The sequence below is a fragment of the Petaurus breviceps genome, unplaced genomic scaffold (genome assembly GCF_028583685.1).
Source record: "Petaurus breviceps papuanus isolate PSGF00001 unplaced genomic scaffold, PetGlider_PUasm1.0 138, whole genome shotgun sequence".
Classification (NCBI taxonomy): Eukaryota; Metazoa; Chordata; class Mammalia; order Diprotodontia; family Petauridae; genus Petaurus; species Petaurus breviceps.
In genome coordinates this window covers 20613108-20631893 of record NW_027185694.1, presented here as the reverse complement: position 1 = coordinate 20631893, position 18786 = coordinate 20613108, and the positions used below count along the sequence as shown (strand labels likewise).

General features: G+C 47.6%; 2 protein-coding genes across 6 annotated transcripts; one reads left to right on the top strand and one right to left on the bottom strand.

The window, feature by feature from the left end:
• Positions 1-3930: 3930 nt before the first annotated feature.
• Positions 3931-10133, top strand: PAQR4 (progestin and adipoQ receptor family member 4). 2 transcript variants are annotated; one of them, XM_069107308.1, is made up of 3 exons: positions 3932-5971; positions 8015-8236; positions 8444-10133. In XM_069107308.1, exons 1-3 carry the CDS (start codon positions 5806-5808, stop codon positions 8875-8877), a joined length of 822 nt encoding a protein of 273 aa, XP_068963409.1. In that variant the 5' UTR covers positions 3932-5805; the 3' UTR covers positions 8878-10133. The 2 variants fall into 2 exon arrangements, with proteins under 2 accessions (XP_068963416.1, XP_068963409.1); XM_069107315.1 differs by lacking the exon at positions 8015-8236 and having other exon boundaries at positions 3931-5971.
• Positions 10134-10231: 98 nt separating this feature from the next.
• On the bottom strand, positions 10232-17919 carry PKMYT1 (protein kinase, membrane associated tyrosine/threonine 1). Of its 4 annotated transcripts, none has more exons than XM_069107288.1 (8): positions 17663-17919; positions 15648-16015; positions 13691-14184; positions 12698-12804; positions 12180-12352; positions 11925-12082; positions 10751-10849; positions 10232-10535 (listed from the first exon to the last, which is right to left on the bottom strand). In XM_069107288.1, the coding sequence occupies exons 2-8, from the start codon at positions 15996-15998 to the stop codon at positions 10430-10432; spliced, it is 1488 nt and encodes a 495-aa protein (XP_068963389.1). In that variant the 5' UTR covers positions 15999-16015; positions 17663-17919; the 3' UTR covers positions 10232-10429. The 4 variants fall into 4 exon arrangements, with proteins under 4 accessions (XP_068963389.1, XP_068963386.1, XP_068963380.1 ...); XM_069107285.1 differs by having other exon boundaries at positions 17706-17919; XM_069107279.1 differs by having other exon boundaries at positions 17629-17918.
• Positions 17920-18786: the final 867 nt, after the last annotated feature.

The following is an 18786-nucleotide window of genomic DNA, read 5'->3' as shown; positions in this document are numbered from 1 at the left end:
GAGAGAGAGAGAGAGAGAGAGAGAGAGAGAGAGAGAGAGAGAATTCACCACTGTCATGAAGGAAATCCAAGCTGGCCAAGTTGAAGTGGGAATTCCTGTGTATTTCCCCCAGATGCTTCTGTTCAAAGATGACATAATGCTGGTTGTCGCAAACTCTGTAAAACTGAAGTCTTCCGGAAGAAATCTACAACCCTTCAAAAGAGTATGGCTTAGGGGTGGCTAGGTGGTACAGTGAATAGATCACCTGCCCTGGAGTTAGAGGACCCAAGTTCAAATCCAACCTCAGACACTTGACACATTTACTAGCCACGTGACTTTGGGCAAGTCACTTAGCCTCAATTGCCCTCCAAAAAGCAAAAAAAAAAAAAAAAGAGTATGACTTAAAGATTCATACAGGAAAAATCAAGTGGATAGGAATGACTGTTATCCAGGTTCTAACATGCAATTACATAAACTTACAGATTATTACTGTTTATTATCTTAAAAACACACATGGACAACATCTTGGGCCCAGAATTAAACAGGAAGAGGAATGAGGTTGAGGTTGCCTTCAGGAAATTGCAAGGCTCCCTTAACAGTCAAAGAAGCAACTTAGAAAGGTTAAACAACTTTCCAGTAGTCAGACAGCTACTAAGTGTTGAGAAAGATAGATGAACCCAGGTCAATTCTGACTCCCAAGTTCAGCCTCTTTCCACTATACCACACTGCCTGTCCTTTCTAAATGATGCCTTTCCTGATCCCTCCAGTTATTAGTGTTCTCTCTTGCTTCAAATTGGTCTGTATCTATTTAAATGTATACATATTTTATTCTGCCCTCCCACTGGAATATAAGCTCCTAGAGAGCAGGGATTTGTCTTTGTCGTCTTGTTTGGGATTTGTGTTTGTCTTTGTCGTACAGTGCCTTATATGTTTGTTGTTCAGTCATTTCAGTCTTGTCCGATTCTTCATTACCCCATTTGGGGTTTTCTTGGCAAAGACAAGTGGTTTGTCATTTCCTTCTCCAGCTCATTTTACAGATGGGGAAACTGAGGCAAACAGGGTTAAGTGACTTGCCCAGAGTCACACAGCTAGTAAGTGTCTGAAGTCAGATTTCAACTCAGGAAGATGAGACTTCATAACTCCAGGTCCAGGACTCTATCTACTTTGACACCTAGCTCCCTGCCTTATATGTGGTAAATGCAAAATAAATATTTAGTTGACTTATTGAATTAAAAGAAAGCTTTCTCCTCAGGGGTTTGGGAAGGCTTCCCTGAGGAAATAGTATAAGTTGAACCTCAAAGGAAGAGAAGGATTTTTATAGGCAGAGATGAGGCCTGCATCCCAGGAACAGCCATCCATGGAGATGAAAGGCAGCATCTCAAATCTGAGGAAGAGTTCATAGTCCAGTGTGGTTGGAAAGTCCAGTATACACAAATAATCAGAGAAACATGAATTAAAACAACTCTGGGCCTCCTCCTTATACCCATCACATCAGCAAAGTGGACAAAAAAGTAAAATGACAAATGTTGGAAGGACTGAAGGAAAATAGCCACACTAATGGTGGAGCTGCGATTAATTGTTCCAGCCCTTCTGGGAAGCAATTTGGAACTATGCCCTTGAAATTACTAAACTGTGGATACTCTTTCACCCAGTGGTACCACTCTTAGTCCTGTGCCCCAAGGAAAACAATAAAAGAGGAAAAGGTCCTCTGGATGTAAAAATAGAGCATCTCTTTGTGGTGGCAAAGACCTGGAAACTAAAGGGTTGCCCTCTTCTTAGTAAATAGCCGAATGAATTATAGTGTGTGTGTGTGTGTGTGTGTGTAATACAACTGTGCTAAAAGAAATGATGAAAGGGATGGTTTCAGAGAAATCTGGGAAGACATATATGAATTGTTACGGAGAGAAGTGAGCAATTTATGGAGAACAATTTATGCAATAGCATTATAACAGCAAACAACTTTGAAAAATCTCAGAACTCTGATCAATGCAGTGACCATGATTCCAGAGGACTGAATGTGAAGCATGCTACCCCTCCTCCTGAAGAGGGTGAAGGACAGAATAAGAAATGTTTTTTGGATGTGACCAAGTCAGTAATTTGTTTTGCTTGACTATTTTAAACAAGGCCTTTGTGTTTTGTTTTTCTGTTTTCTCCAGTGGGGGAAGGCAAGAAAGGAAGGAGAGAAAATAGGTTTTTGTTAATTGAAAAAAGTCTTTTAAAATAATAATAAGTTAACATTTATATAGCACTTATTACATGCCAGACACTATGCTAAGGGTTTTGCAAATATTATTCTCTAACTTAATACTCATGATAACCCTGGGAGGTAGGTACTGTTATTTTCCACATTCTACAGATAGAAAAGTAAGGCAAACAGGATTTAAGTGACTTGCCCAGGGTCCCATAGCAAGTAAATGTTTGAGGCCAAATTTGAATGCAGGTCTTCTGACTCCAGACCTGGCACTCACTGTATCTACTACACTACCTAGCTCCCCCACCAAAAGTATGATATAATGAAAGTTAGTGCAAAATAAGGCTGGAACCCAGTTGAGGAGTGTGTTAAATGTCAAGGTCAGGGGTTGTACTTTATCCTACAGGCAGAGGAGCTATGAAAGTTTTTCAACAAGTATTTATTAATACTACTCCATTCAAGGCACTTGGTACTGGGGATACAAACATAGAGATGAAAATGGTCCCTGCCCTGTAGGACCTTATATTAGTGCCAGAGCTTTTGAAGAGAAATCAAGATAGGTAGTGCAAAGGGAGAAGTCAGAGAAGGAAGAATTAAGAAAAGAGGGATAGAAATTAAAAGTTGATGGAGCTAAAAGAACAGAAGGACCCTGGCATTCAGGGTATAAAAATAAGCACTTTTGTTTTGTTATTAAGCAGGCACTTAATGTTGTTGAAAATGAAATAAATGAAATTAGAGTCTCTGTTAAGTCGGGGAGTCAGGAGGGCAGAGAGAGCCAAAAGAGGTTAAAAGAAAGGGAGTGTAACACGAGGAAGGGATCAGGGCTGAAAAGCAGTTAATTCCAGTCCATAAGGTCTCCTGATCCTGACAAATGTAGTGGGATCCAGGATGAGAAACTTCATAGTCTTAGATTTAGAACTGGAAAGGGATCTTGGAGGTCACAGGCTCCAACTCCCCTCATTTCACAGATGAGGAAAATGAGATACAGAAAGGTTAGGTGACTTGTCCAGGGTCACATAGCTTGTATATATCTTAGGCAGGGTTTTCAACTGTCACTTTGACTACAAGTACAGCACCCACTGCACTGTCCTGCTGCCTCCCAATCTTGGCTCTACCCACCACTCCCACAGTTAATTTTTCGACTCAGGGCTAATAATGTTAGCTCATTTGTATAATCTTGGGCAAATAATTTCCTCTCTGTGAATCTTAGTTCCCTCCACTATATAATGAGGATAATTATCCTTATGCTACCTACACCTACAAGTCTTAACCTAAAGTCTGAGCATCCTTACTATCTCGGTATTTGAGGAGTGTGAGGGGTTTTTTTCCCATTATGAAGACCTGCTGATTTAATAACTGAACACATATCAATAAATCCTTCTCCACAAACAAGTCTGACTCATCTCCACTTCCCACACAGCACCAAATAGAGAGCTTTAGTCAGGATAAGCTTTCAGGAACCTGTGGAAGATTTGCTCCTGCCTAGGAAGTTTTCCCACCTACTCTCCAGATACTAAAATCCTGCTCATTTTTTCAAGGCCCTGTTTAAGTCCCTATCTCCTCCAGCACCCCAGATAACACTGATTTTTCTGGGCTCTTGCCCAGAAGTATATCTGGGAAATATTAGGCCAGGGCCAAGTTCTGTTAGGGGAGTTGGGTGGAGGTGACAACACAGGAGCAGTCCACTCACTGCTGGGACCCCGAGAATGCCAAGGCAGAATTGCCTGGAATGAATTCACACACTCAAAGCCTTCTTTTACTCAAGCAGCAAAAGTTTATTATAAAGGAAGGCGAATTTCCTTTGGGAAACTTGCAACTTAATGGGAGTGAATCTAAAGCTTATGTAGAAAAGAGGAAGGGAAAGGAATGTTGAGTATACTAATTAGGTAATGCAAGGGGTCCAGGTGTCTTCGGGAGTAGGAGTCAGTGATCTGTGGATGGGAAAATTTAGGGAGTCAGCAGAAACAACTTTGTTGATACCAAACGTTGAGGGAGAAAAAAAGTTTTTTGTTTAGCTGTCAGAGGCATGGACCTTGGGGATCTGGCTAGAGAGGAGTCCTTGGGTCTGGAAGGGACAAAAATCCTTGGGCCAGGCACCCCTGTGTCTGTTCTTTATTTAAGAAATTATAGGGTCAACTCTGTGTCTGTAACAATAAGAGAATATGGGGGGGCCTGGGTTACTTAGACGTGGTTTTAGGGCTTTTTGGGGTCCAGGTCCCACCACCCCATCACAACTGCAGTAACAGTAACCTATCCTTCAGCTAATTCCGTTTGTACCCCAGTAGGGGGTTAGGATTGAGAAGAAAGGGAGTCCTGGAGAGGGAGTATTACAAATGAATAAAACTTGGGAGTATGCAGGTGGCCCAGGAGCGGTCTGCAGCACGGCAGGGAGGGTTGGGCATGAGCTTCCAGGAACTGGGACGGCACAAGTGTGGGGAAGCCTAGGTCTGCCCCAAGGACCAGGACAGTTTCGCTTCTGTTGAGATATGGGTGTGGTCCTATTTCCCGTATCTTGAAGAGCTTTGAGGCCAGGGACCAAATCTCTTCTTGCTTTTTTTCTCACTCCCCAAAAGTTTCCTCGTCTCCTTTTGCCCTTTTCTCGCCCTCATCCGTACTCCAGAGTAAGGTACAATAGATGAGTGAGGACTTATGCGAAGCGGAGAGGGTGTACCCAGCCTGGCTGCTCAGTCCTGGGAAGGAGGGGGGTGGTTATCTTTGCAGAAGGCGTCAACCAATTGGGACCAAAGTCTTGAGCACCTGCACTCTTCCCAGTGACTACAGTCACACCCTGGGCCCCTCCTAGAGTAGGGAGGAAAGAGAAGGTGTGCGGGACCAAAGTCCTCCCTGGGCCTTTGGCAGGTTTTGTAGAGAGTGGGGCGGAGAGGTGGGGTGAAACCTGGGGTCCTGCCCCCTTTCCAGGGAGAATGAATTATGCTAATAAGGAGAAGGGTAGGTTAAACAGGTGTTTCTTAAAGTATACCCACCCTCCGGGAGGGGCGTGCTTAAATTATGTTAATAAGGACACCCAGCTCGGCCGCTGAGATTGTGCACCGACCAGCAGTCCCAGGGCAGACCTTGGTTAGGGAGTCTGAGAAGTCCCCCTCCCGGCTTCGAGAAACCGAGAGGGCCACGGAGCTGATTGGCCTTGAGAGCAGTGACGTCAGGTGCCCAGCGCGCGAAACCGCGGAGGGATTGAGGGGGTGAGAAAAATGAAGGCGGGGCCTCGCTTCCTGCCCCATCAGCTGCAGCGGTAGCGGCACAGACAGCAGTGGGGACGGGCAAGCTGGTGGAAGGGTCAAAGGAGACTCAGGGGAGCCCCTTCATAAGACCCCAAGCCGCGCTCCAGCTTTTTGCACCCCAGCCAGAGGAATCCTCTTCCCCAGCTTCGGGCTCGCAGCCACTGCGTCGGGGACGCCCCCCCAGTCTCTTCGCGAGAGGGAAGACGCGCGTGCGCAGCACGAGAAGGGAGTGGGCTAAAGTCCGAGACCCCAGGTCTGGGGGCGGGACGCGTGCGCAGACCGAGGGGCCGGGGGGGGGGGGGGGGGGGGCGGTGGGGGCCCCCGTGCTGCTGAGAGTGCGCCCCCCCGCCCCGCTTCCGTACGAACCCCCGCGCTCGGACGGGGTCAGGCCGGGTCATGGCGTTCCTCTCGGGCCCGAGGCTGCTGGACTGGGCCAGCTCGCCCCCACACCTGCAATTCAACAAGTTCGTTCTGACGGGGTACCGGCCGGCCAGCAGCGGCTCTGGCTGCTTGCGCAGCCTCTTCTACCTGCACAACGAGTTAGGCAACATCTACACCCACGGTGAGCGCGTCCCCCGGGTGGGGCAGGCCCCACCCGCGCACCCTGGCCCCCCGGCTCAGTCCCACCCTGCGGGGCTCCTTTATTTCGGCCCGCTCTTCATTACAGCTTTCCGTTTTCCGGCCCGCTCTTCATTACCAGCTTTCCGTTTTCCTGACACCCCTTCCTTCCCCGCGTCCTGAGCCCAGCTCGCGGATTAGCGCACATACCCCATTCCCGCCCGCAAGGCGGTTGCTTCCTGTTTCCAACGCTGAATAAGCCCCCTTTCCTGGCACGCATCCCTCGCCTTCGCCTATTGTCCCCCATCGCCCCTGCAGCGCGTCACGCGGTCACGGCCCGCTGCCAGCTCCGTCCCGTGCGGGCCCCTCCACTCTGGCTGTCATCCCCCGGTTTGCCTGTAGCAATAGGGAGCTAGGGGACAAGCGGAGCCCAGGGAGGGCATGGGGAATCCAGGGGCTTCCAGAAGCGCAGGCTTCCTGTTCTCTGGTCCCCAGGCGGTAGAAGTCGGGAAAGGAAAGACAGGGAGATGAAGGGTTAATCCCGTTACCCTAACGGCGGTTGCCCCCTTCCATTCGGCTGCTCCCGGGTTATAAATCGGGATTATCTTTGGGTAGGGGAATTCCGAAAGCAGGGAGAGGATTAGGATTCGGGAAAAAGATTGAGAGGCTAGGGACAGGAGGTGTAGTTTCTGGGAAGAAACTAGGGTGTTTTAGGGAGATAGCATTGGGAAGAGATGCCTGGGTCTGGGATGGAGGGGGAGAGGGAAGAGAGATGAGACACCAGATTTCTGGGAGACATTCACTTTGGCACGGTGGCCTGGTGTGACAAAGCTCCCATTGTTTGTGACCCCGGGCTCGGCCAATTTTTGCACCACCCCCATCACCCTAAAAGACCTCAAGTGTCCGGGGGCCCTATGGGGGGTGGGGGGAGGTGGAGCTGTATCTGAGTGGGGTTGTGACCCTAGGCTAATCCCTCTTGAGCTTGGGGGGAATTAGCCTGGTTCTTTATCAATCCCATAATCCCTTGTGTGGGGGTCCCACCAGCGGCCTTGGCGTAGCGACCAGTTTTCCTCAGTTACTGTCCATCCATTCCAGGGTCAGTGGTTGTCCGGAGGTTTGGTGGTGGGCAGCGGAGGAACTGGGAGCTCCCTAACTGGCCCTTTCCCCGGGTTCCCTGGCGTTCCCGAGCCCGCTGCCTGCTCTGAGAGGCTTCTCTGCCCCACAGCTCCCCCTGGTGGGCCCCGCTGCCTGTGGCCGTGGCCGCCCCTTTGCCCTCCTGTGGCCCCTCCACCTTGGTCTGGGCTGAGCTCTGCTGACACAGCTGCTGAGCTCACTGGTCTTGTCCTTGAGCTGTTCCAGAGAGAACAGCAAGAGTTCCCCTGAGCTAGCCTGGGCTGAGGGCTACCTATGGACTCTGGGACCAGGAATGCTGCCCAAGCCTCATGCTTCCCAGTGCCCAAGCTAAGGATTAGGTGCAAGAATAATATTAATGTTTCATGTTATATAGAACTTGACATTTCATGTGCTACTTTCCTCATGTAGGAGATTTATTTCAGGACTGATAATTTCCCACATTTAACAAATGGAGAGACAGGCTTAGGTAGGGTGCTATATGCTCCCCCCATCTCAGCCAGCTTCCTCATGTGTAAAATGACAATAACCTAAAAATGCTATAGAAATTTGAGTACTGTTGCTTAAGGGGCCTGCAGAGGAGAATTGGAGTAAAAGAGTAAGGAAATTGGGAGGGACAAAGAAATCAAAGCCTAGTTGAATCATACCTAGGTTGTATGGATATCAGAAGCTGGGAATTTTGGAAGTAATTAGAAGAGGCTAGGTGACTGGAAACAAGTGGGTACCTTTTTGTCTCTCCTTCCATCCTTAGCTTGGTTTCCCTAGTCTTTTGTAAAAATCATTGGAAAGGCCCAAATTTCTTATTTCCTCAGACTATACTTTGGAAGAAGTTATGGGAAGAGCTGGATAACACAAGCAATCTGGCTGATACTGTCCCTACATTTCTCTACCTCTCCCTTCCTCCCCATCCCAACAGGCTTGGCCCTCCTGGGTTTCCTGGTGCTGCTGCCCCTGACCATGCCCTGGGGACAGCTGGGAGGGGGCGGCTGGCTGGGGGGAACACACTGTGTGGCCTGCCTGGCGCCCCCTGCAGGCTCTGTGCTCTACCACCTCTTCATGTGCCACCGTGGGGGTAGCCCTGTCTACGCCCGGCTCCTTGCCCTCGACATGTGTGGGGTCTGCCTCGTCAACACCCTCGGTGAGCTGGGAAAGGGGGGGATATTGGGTGCTGGGGTGGGGTTGACCTTGTCCCACCTTTTGATGAGTTAGGGCAGTAGACAATTGGGTAGAAAAAGGGGGATAGAAGGGGAGACATGACTTCTGGATTCTTTTTGTGGGGCTTGGGAAGGGCTTGAGATTGAAAACTTCTCACTCATCACTTTTTGTATTCTCTTTCTCCTTATAGGGGCCCTGCCCATCATCCATTGTACCTTGGCGTGTCGACCTTGGCTGCGTCCAGCAGCCCTGGTGGGCTATACTCTCATATCTGGGTTGGCAGGCTGGCGAGCCCTCACTGCCCCCTCAACTAGTGCCCGGCTTCGGGCCTTTGGCTGGCAGGCAGGAGCACGACTGCTGGTGTTTGGGGCTCGAGGGATGGGGCTGGGAGCAGGAGCCCCAGGATCCCTGCCCTGTTATCTTCGAATGGACGCATTAGCATTGCTGGGGGGGCTAGTGAATGTGGCCCGATTGCCTGAACGCTGGGGGCCTGGTCGCTTTGACTACTGGGGAAATTCCCATCAAATCATGCATCTGCTCAGTGTTGGCTCCATCCTACAACTGCATGCTGGTGTTGTACCTGATCTGCTCTGGGCTGCCCGCCATGCGTGTCCCACGGACTGAGCTGTTTTTTTAATCTGTGAAAAAAAAATGCTCCCATTCCTTGAAGCTGTAGAAGGTTCCTCTTTTCCTTCAAGGCCTCCCGAAATCTATAGCCTTGTTTTTCCCTAGGTGTCTCTTTTCAAGCTGTTGAGCTTTCTCATGTTGCCTAATCACGAGCTGTCTCCAGAGTACCAAAGGCTCTCATTTGAGTTCCCTAAATTTGTACTCTTTTCCTTCCTCAGGATTGTAGAGGGCTGTCCAACTTTATAGAATTCATTACTTTTTTCATCTACAGAATGTTCTCACAGCCTGTCATGTTTTCTAGAGCTATTTCTGTTGATGAGGGCTTGCCCCCAGAGGTAGTACGATGTGACTTAATGACCGACGGCATCAGGAAACAGTGGATTATAGTCCTCCACTGTTCTACCTTAGACGAGTCATAGGGCCTTGGGTCCCTTATCTGTAAAATGAGGGGTGAGCTATGTTTTATAATTCTGAAACTAAGCTTTCATCTAGGTTTCCAACTCTAGATGTTAGCCACCTCTTCTCAGAGCCAGTAGTCACTAACCTTACCTATTATCTAAACTCCTTTTGTTCTTCACTAAATTGAATGGGGCGAGGTGAAGGACTCCCCAGCTCCTTCAGTGTCTGGTGGCCTTAAGCACCACCTCTCAGAGAGCATTTGCACAATTAAGTTAAGTCTCCTTCCCTGGCATGCTACCCCTTATATTTAACTTTGTACAAGCTCCACCTCCGAGATTTGTCCCTCCCCTCTCCCCTCCATACATACAACCATGGATTTAAGGATACCAAACACCAAGATGTCTGCTTCTTGCACAAGGCCTCTTTGCACAAGGATTGGGCCAGGGTGGTCCCTGCAGAAGAAAATTCAGCTTCTCACAAAGACTTTTAACAACCACTTCTAAACTGGGGCAAAAGACTAGTTCTCTGGTCCAAGAATTCAGGCTTTTTCTACTCTGCATAAGATGGATCCAGAGGGTTTTTAAAATGCCCAAGCAAACTTTAAGCCTCACCTGTGGACTGAAACTGCCCAGGTCTAAACTCCTGCACTTTTTGCCTGAGGATGGTGCTCTTTGACTGTTGAACTTGTAAGACTTGGAAACCTCTCCATTCCTGACAAAGATGCAACTCCAATCACCAGTCTTCTTGTATGAGGACTCTGGCCTTTTAGAACAGGAATGTTTCCCACCCTAGACCTTATCTTTAGGGTTGGCAGAACCAAGGATAAAACCAATAAATGGAGCAGGATGAACTGATCAGGGAATTGTTTTTTTTTTTTTGGGGGGGGGTCACTCTTTAAAGATCCTATAAAGGCAATTTCTAGTAGTCTCAATTACAAGAATATTCAAGAGTCTCCAAGATTCAAATAGTTTTTATTAGACTATGTCATCTCCAAAATTTATAGAAGGGATCCTAGAAGAATAAACTCTCCCTTCCCCAGTCTGTGGAAAGCATAGGCCTATATACAGAAGTGCCTCCAAAGTAAAAGAGAGCCCTGGAGTGAGGAACAAGGATAAAAAAAATTAAAAACAGACTAGAGTTTGGTTGGGGCTCAGTTGGGGTCAAGTGAGTCCTCAAAGAGGCTGAGGAGGTTTCGGGGCTCAAAGGAGGGACCCTGGGGCAGCTCCGGGCTGATGCCACTTAGATCCAGGGGGTCCCTGCAGGCAAGGAGGTGAAAGGAGGGAAGAAAAGAGTGAAGGCCAGAACACGTTCCACCAACCAGCCCCTTTGTTTCACCTTGCACACAAGGATGCCCCACCCAGAATCTAAGCATTCTGTTCTCACTTCTCTTTTGACTACTCCTATCTCCCAGTTTTCAGCTGTTTCAGAATGGGTTTTCCTCTCCCCCTTTTCAGACTCGGGTATTCCTCACCTTATCTTCCGTCCACCTCTGACATCAGGGGAACCATTTCGAGGGGTGGAAGTACCCCCAGGGGAGCGAGCTAGGATCATCGCTGGAGACAGTGGGGGGCTGTAGGGAAGAGAAGAACCTGAATAGGAAAGGGGGTCTGGGGAGCACAACAGAGAATATCCCCTGAAAGTCACAAGATTTTAGAAGAGAAGCAAAAGGCTAGCTCTGAAACAAGGGTTCTTAACTTTTTTGCATCATGGACCCCCTATAGCAGTCTGTGGGCTGTTTATCAAAATATTTTCAAATCCATAAGTACACAGAATAACAATGGATTTCAATTACATTGAAGTACATTTATCAAAATAGTTTAAAAACAAGTTCACAAACCCCAGGTTAAGTAAATTTTGTAAATTTAATCTTTTTAACCATTGACTAATAAAAATCAGGAATATATTCCTAAAGAAAAAAATTCCATTATCATCTAAGAAAAGAGGTTAATGTAGCTATTCCAGATAAACATGGCTGTATGCTTGCAAATTATGTATGCTGGGAATTATTTCCCTCTAGCAGTTTACTTTGCTCCTGTGGCATTTTCCCAACTAAAAGATCTCCTCGTGCCATCTGCTACTAGTCAAATAACTTCTCTTATACTTTGGGGTCTTCAAACTCCAGAAAGAGCTTGAACAAATATTTGCTCCACTTTTCCTTTTGTCTAGGAATTTGGAATGTCTTAACAGCTCCACTATATTAGACACTATTAGATATATTAGATAACATGGTAATAGTATGCATCAAAAGAATGATATAAACTCAGTATGAAAACGTCTTAAACTTGAGCCTATAAGGTTAAGTGAAACAAATTAATTTCCTACTTGATCACATCTGTTTCTATACAAACTAGAATTTCACATAATGAGATTTAGCATAACATTGTAAAAACCCCACTCCTAATCTATGGTTTGGGATGGGGGTGTTGCCAGCACCACTTCTGCCCAGCAAGGCATGTGATGGAAGTATCATAGTAAGGGTAGAATGTCAGAAATCATTCTAACAACCTCGTTCAGTCAGCAAGCATTTATTAAGTACCTACTCCTTGCCGGGCATTAGGGATATAAAGGCAGAAAGGTCAGATTCAGGCAGTTTTTCTAGGAAGTTAAAAGCCCACCCTTTTCCCCCTGAGTCTAAGTTGACTTACCCCAAGCTGTCATCCTCCCAGTCACTGGAGATGCTACTGTCTAGAAGGAGGCTAGAAAGTGGGGAACTGGGAGGTGTGGCTGGAGGGCCCAGGGGGCGGAGCCAGCTGACAGGGTGAGCCAGGCTGTGCCATAACCAGCATAGCAGAGAAAGGAAACCCTATGGGAAAAGGTGAAGTGGAGGTGAAAACTCCAGAACAGAACAGGAATGGGAATATTTAGAAATGTTAGTAGAAAGAGCAATCTATGAAACTCACTTGCCATAAGGCTCGACCTCTACTCAGGACCTCATGGACCATGCCTCCCAGGACCCCCCAATGCTTCAGCTTCCTTATGACCTCCAGGGCCAATAGGGCTTCAGCTGTGGCACGCTTCTTTGGGTCTGGTTCTAGCATCATGGTGAGGACAGAGCGCAGCTCTGAGGACAGGCCTATGGATATAAATAGGGATAAATTAGACTACTTCTCAAGAACCTGTTCTCCCAGAACCCAAATGTGGTTCCCTATGGTTCTCCCAAGTACCCAAGCAAGACTTTCCTTCAATAACTGCCATAACTTAAAAACTAGAACTCAGTTATTTCACGGTCCAATTTTGCAGCAGTGATAAATGAGTGGTATTTTCTTTGGCATTCCCCCCGCCCTCCTGATACATAAGAAGCTAGGTATATCCTTTCTGTCTACCCTGGAATCCTGGTCAAACCCCTTTTTCAAAACTATGAAAGGATACCTTGCCATTTGTTGCCTCTTGCTATTCTTCCCCTTCAGCCTCTACTCACCAGCAGTGAACTCAGGGGGCAGATAGCCCCTCCGGAGCTGCTGCCAGCCCTCCCCACCACGGGGCAGCTCCATGTTGCAGGCAACTTCCAGAATGGTAAGGCCCAAGCTGAGAAAAGAAGGAGTATTAACCCCCACAAACTAACTTATTTGTGTCCATACCCCAGGATAATGTATCCCTATTCGTCCCCAAAAGCACAAGAGGGAAATAATAGCTACTTACATTGCATAGAGCAACAGAAAGTCTCAACATTTTTTACAGAGAAACGCTTTTGGAGAAGCCTTAAAGAGCACTGGTAGGGCAGAGAATGGAGTGGGATTGCTTAAATTCCCAGGAATGGTCACTACCCCCGGAGCCTTTCTCCAGACAGCTTGACACACAGAAACCAAGGCATGCCACTTCTTAACACAGCCTAGAATCAAAGGCAACTGACTCTCCCATAATTCTAATCCCACCAGTCTTTCAGGACTCCTTGCTGCTTTTTAACAGCAAAGTCCCTGAGCAGAATGGAGAAGGAAATTCTACCTTCAGCTGTACCCCTACCTAGAGAGGGAGAAGCTACTCAGTGGTCAGGAGTCTATTTTTGGAGACTCCCATAAAGTGACATAATGCCTTCAGGCCATTCCTGAGACATATACTTCCTTATCCATGGACATTTCTCTTTTTCATTGATTGTTACTTTATTTGCAGAAAAATTTATTTCTGGCTCTAGAAACATGGGCCTTAGCATCATTTGGGAAACCCTATCCAAGTTTCTCAGAGATAACATTAACCTGGAGCTCAATCATCTTCAAGGTCAGAAATTCCTTCCAAAAATTCTAGTAATAATATCCCTTCTCTTAGAAAATCCTAGTCTGTTCCCTAAGAATGTGATAACTGTGCCTAATGGGATAAAATGTCTTTGAGCTACTCAGCCTATCTCTACACAACTCCACTACCACCTTCCTATCCCAGGTCCTAAAGACTGGTTCTTCATCTTCCTCCTCCTACTCACCTGAACACATCTGCAGCTGTCCCATAGCAACCCTGCAGCAGCTCTGGAGCCATATAACGGGGGTCACCCTCTTGGGCCTCACCAGGCCCAGCTGTCCCCAGTTCCACCAGCAGTCCAAAGTCTCCCAACTTACAGCGGCCTCGGGGCCCCAGGAAAATGTTAGCTGGCTTGACATCCAAATGGGCCAATCCATGGCTGTGCAGGTGTGCCAAGGCCAGTAATGTATCCCGAAGATAACCCCAAACCTGGGCCTCAGGTAGGCCAGATCCTCGAGCCTCACAGTGCTGTTGTAGATTGGGCCCACACAGCTCTGTCTGCAAATACAGGAGCCCACCCTCTTCCCAAGCTCTCTCCAAACGAACACAACGGGGATGCCTTCCCACTTTTTCATGGCCCCCAACTTCTGCCAACTTGAGGGCCCGGTCCTGAGGACCCCGGAATGGGGAGACTGAACGTTTCACAGCATAGAGACGGCCATCTTCCTTGGAGCGAACCTAGAAGCGGGGTGGCAGGTAGGACACTAAGATGTTGCCAACTCTGGAGAGGAAAGAGTTTACAACTGCGTATAACACCCATATGGAAGGACACGAGTAACTTTAGGGAAGAATGAAGTAACATTAGTACAATAATAATATGTACTGATGTTAATCTAGTGGAGAAAGATACAGGAGTAAAATGAGGAGAGTGTATATGAAAGGGATTTTCTGTTGTCAACTTTGGGGATGACAAATCATATTAGATGAAATAATACTGATTTTTTTTAATGTTATGGGACTATATTTTGTATTTTTTTTCCTCATTTGTATTTATTGTCCCTTGGACTAGGGAAGTATAAATTAACTAAAATGATTACCTAGTAATATGAACAGAACAAAACAAGCCACCTTGCCATTGGAAGACTTACTAATTAGCTAAGAATAAACTCAGCATTGCGGAATGGTCCAATAAGTTCAATTCTTTAAGCCTAGATGAGTGACTCTGAAAATCTGTTTTGCGGATTTTCCGAGATTGAAGATGTAATCCCCCATCTGGGGACTATGAAGAAGCAAACACTCCAGGAGAAAATATCATGAACAAATTAGGAACATACAAACCAAACAATTTAGAAAGGAAATAGGAAAAGATAGCTTTCTTTTGTCTCAGGGCGACCTCCTCAAAGAAGCTTTCCATAGCTTCCCAGTTATTAGTATTCTTCTTCCTTGAATATTCCTAGAGTATTTTGTCTCATTTCTCCTTTGCCCTCTTCACTACCTATCTTATATTTTACTTATCTGTGTACATGTCATATCACCCTAGTAAAATGTCAGATCTTTTATGGCAGGAACTGTTTGTTTTTTAATCTTTAAATCCTCACTAGCACATTACTTTGCACAGAGTATGTGTCTAATAAATGAAATTAATTCCATACACTTCTAAGTATATTATTTCTGAATTTGCATGTCTATTTACTTTTCTTTCTGAAATAAACCCTAAAAAAATGTAATTCTGTGTTTTGATATATGTGGAGATGGGGAGAGAAAGGAAAAAAGGAAATGTGTGTCACAAATGGCACCAAAATGTGGTAACAGCATCAGTAGAAGGGGAATATTTATTTGGGGACTGTGTGTGTATATAGCAGATCTCTAAACTCCCGAAACCAAACAGAGGAAGGAATTAGGAAGCTCCAGAAACTCAGGACTAAGTTTCAGTTGGAGTTGGGTCATTAGAAAATTTTTGAACATAGTAAGAGAAGAAAGCTCTGGATATGAAGTCAAGAACAGTGAAAAAGACCCCTGTATCAATTTCATTTGTACAAGCTAGTTCCAAGAAGATGACTTTGAGACCTGCAACTTAGGGCCAGAACTTTTACTAAGAGATGGGGCTCTAAGTAGAGACATAACTGTCTTTCTTGAAAGGATTTGGTGAAAAGAGGTGGAGTTTAATTATGGGACCAATGAATCCCTATCCCTCCACTTACCTTAAAGACCTCCCCAAAGGAACCCCGTCCCAATCGCCCAAGCCTCTGGAAACTCTGCTGGAAGAAAGATTCAGGCCGGTCTGGGTCATAACCACGGCTCTGCAATGCTCCTGGGGGTCCACCCCGGAATGAAACTCCTCTGGGTCTGGGTTGGCTCCAGCCTGGGGTTCTAGGGGGGAAGAATCGACTGACAGAACCACTTCCCTTGGCAGGGGGCCGTGGTGGGAGGCTTCTATTCAGGCCCCCAGGCCTCTTAAGAGAGAAGCCAGGTTCAGCATGACGAAAGTAGGCAGGAACAGGCACAGGAGTACCACTGAGGGGTGGAGGGGCCCCTTCTGTGGGGACTGGCATGACTGGCACAGGAGACCCTACAAAACAAAGGAAATCAGTAACTACTAAGAGTAGGTTAAATCATCTCAAAAAATAGCCCACAAATGACAAAACTTCAGTCTTCTCATTGTTTACAGAATTTAATTATTTTAGCACTCAACACTTTCTACAATCTGGCACTAACTTCCATTTCCAGTCATTTCTCATTATATAACCCTTCTGGCATTCCACATTCCTGGACTATTCATCATTCTTCAATATTGTTACACCCTTCAATATATTCTCTTCAACCCTTGAGCATTTGCTGATGCGGCTCTCAGTGCCTCGGAATGCAACCTCTCCACATCTCTACATGTGGAAATTCTTCCATTCTTTCAAGACCCAACTCAAGTGGCCCTTTTCTTCATTATATTTTCTCCCATCTCTCAGCTAGAAATGATTGTAACCTACCCTACCACTCTCCTATCATTCTATCTGACCCCTTCTATCCACTTAATCGAATTCTAACATATAGATATTTGTGTATGTGCCTTATCCCCTGACTAGATTGTAAGCTCCTAGAGGGACTAAAAATATTTCAGTGATCCTTTTCTTGTATCCCCAATGACAAGCACAGGTTCTTGAATATAGTAACTACTTGGAGTAAATGTTTTGCTAAATTGAAAGCAAAAGGCCTGAATATATATATGGCAGTTTGTATGGAAGAAAGGAATCCTCCCAAAACAAACGACAAAATAAGCCCAAAAAGCACAGGATAAACCTTATACAATTAGGCCTGCTCACACCAAGCAAAGCCTGCTAAAACGTCTCCAGAACCAGTCGTTCCCTCCTCTCCTCTAGTAATTACGAGCCAAACCAGCCTAGCTACCACATGCCAAAGGAGCTGGACTCCACCATACTCCTACCTGTCCCTCTTCTAGACCTTTGAGATCCTGGCAAGCCAAATGTTATAAACGTACAGTCAAAAGTAGATGGCTAAAAGGTGATACATTCCTTAGGAAGTTAAAGTCCCGCAGCCAAAATAACAATTCACAAAACGAGGTGGGCTTTTGTGCAAGCGGCTGCTCCTGCGGGAGGAGGGAGCGCCTGTCATTCAGGGAGAGGAAACCAGAGCCCCAGGTGTCAGTGCTGGGAAGAAGTGCGGGTGAGGCGACTCGGTCCAGGGGGTCCCAAAGGGTTGGAAGACGCACGACCTGGGGGTAGGGAAGGGACAGGCTGCCTGCTATCCAGGGCTGGGGAAAAGGAGCTTCTGAAAGGGGAAAGGCTGCTAGAGGAAGAGGAGGAAGCAGGAAGAGAGGGAGGGATATGGGGGGAGGGCTAAGCAAGAAGGGATGGTCCGTCAGGGAGTTACGGGCAAGTCAGGGGCTGACTAGAAGGGGAAGGGGAAAGGCTGTCGGGCCAGGTAGGGTAGGGGGTCGCGAAGGAGGGCTGGTAAAGCGAGGAAAGGGAAGAGGAGGGGCCGAGGGAGGAAGGGCAGCCAGGGAGGGGCGGGGCCGGCCCGGGAGCCTGGGGGATGAAGAGCTGTCAAGAAGGGGAAGGGGCTTGGGGGGCGGGGCAGAGGAAGGACTGGATGGTCCGGGCTGTCAGAGAGGGGAAGAGGCTCTGGAGGAGTGACTGAGGGCGGGCACTGAGAGGGGCGAGCCCGCGGTACCTGGAGCTCGGGAGGCCAGGACTGGGGCTGTTACCGAAGGTCAGGGGTCTCCTCAGGGTCAAGGGTCAGACGCTCACCACCAGGTGGGGCTCGGGCTCCTGCTCCGGGTGCCCCGGACGAGCCGTTTCGGCACGGGGCCAGCCTTCAGGGTCGCGCGCAGTGGGGGAGGGAGGGGGGACAGGGAAGGGGAGGGGAGGGTCCAGACGTCGGCTAGTCCCTGGGACTCCAGCGCACCTAGGGGTCGGTGAAACTGGGAGGGGCCCATGCGCGCGCGCGGCGCCTTCTCGCGCCAAAAATTCCAAATGAGTCTAGTGGGCTCCTCCCGGGAATGCCTTCAGCTCCGCCTTTGCATGATAGATTCACCAATGAGCGGCGCCGCTTCTAGTCCGTCCCCATTACATGTATTCTCACGTAGCCTGGCGAGGCTCTAGGCCCCGCCTACCCGCTCCATGGGTGACGTCACAAAATTGCGGGGCGGGCCTTGCAGCTGCGAAGTCCCTCCCACCCACCGAGGAACTAGCCCTACCCGCACTTGGTTGGGCACCGAACGTGGCGGCGCTTCGGCCGCTCTCGCTGGGGGAAGAACCCTGGAAAGTCCGAGCCGGAAGGAATCATGGGATGTAAAAGTTTTCTATCTAGTCCTGTACACACCGGAAAAAGAATCTCCACAGAGCCTGACTAGTGGTCATCCAGACTCAACCTGAAGACCGAGGATGAAGAGGAACCAACCTTGTCCCGAGGCAGCGCATTCCACTTTGGGATATCTCTAATCATTAAGAAGTTTGTCCTGACATCCAGCTTAAGTCTGCCACTTTGCACCTTGCACCCCATTATTCCTAGTCCTGGATGCTTTTAAGTTTACCAATGATCAGTTATCTTAATGATCTAACCCAACCAACCTCATTTTGGCAATGGGAAGATTCAGACTGGAAGAAATGCAAAGGGATCGTGAGAGGCCAGTGGGACAATCAATGATTGTAGGCTGCACTTGAAAATGAAAGACAAAGGACTTCTCTGTGGCACCCCAGCCAGGTCATTCCTGCCCTTCACCTCTCTCTGACCCAAGAATCACAGAAGCTCAGAATTAAGAGGGACCTCCAAAGTCATCTAATGGAACTTGTATCCAGATAACCATGTCTTCTGCAATATAACAAGCAA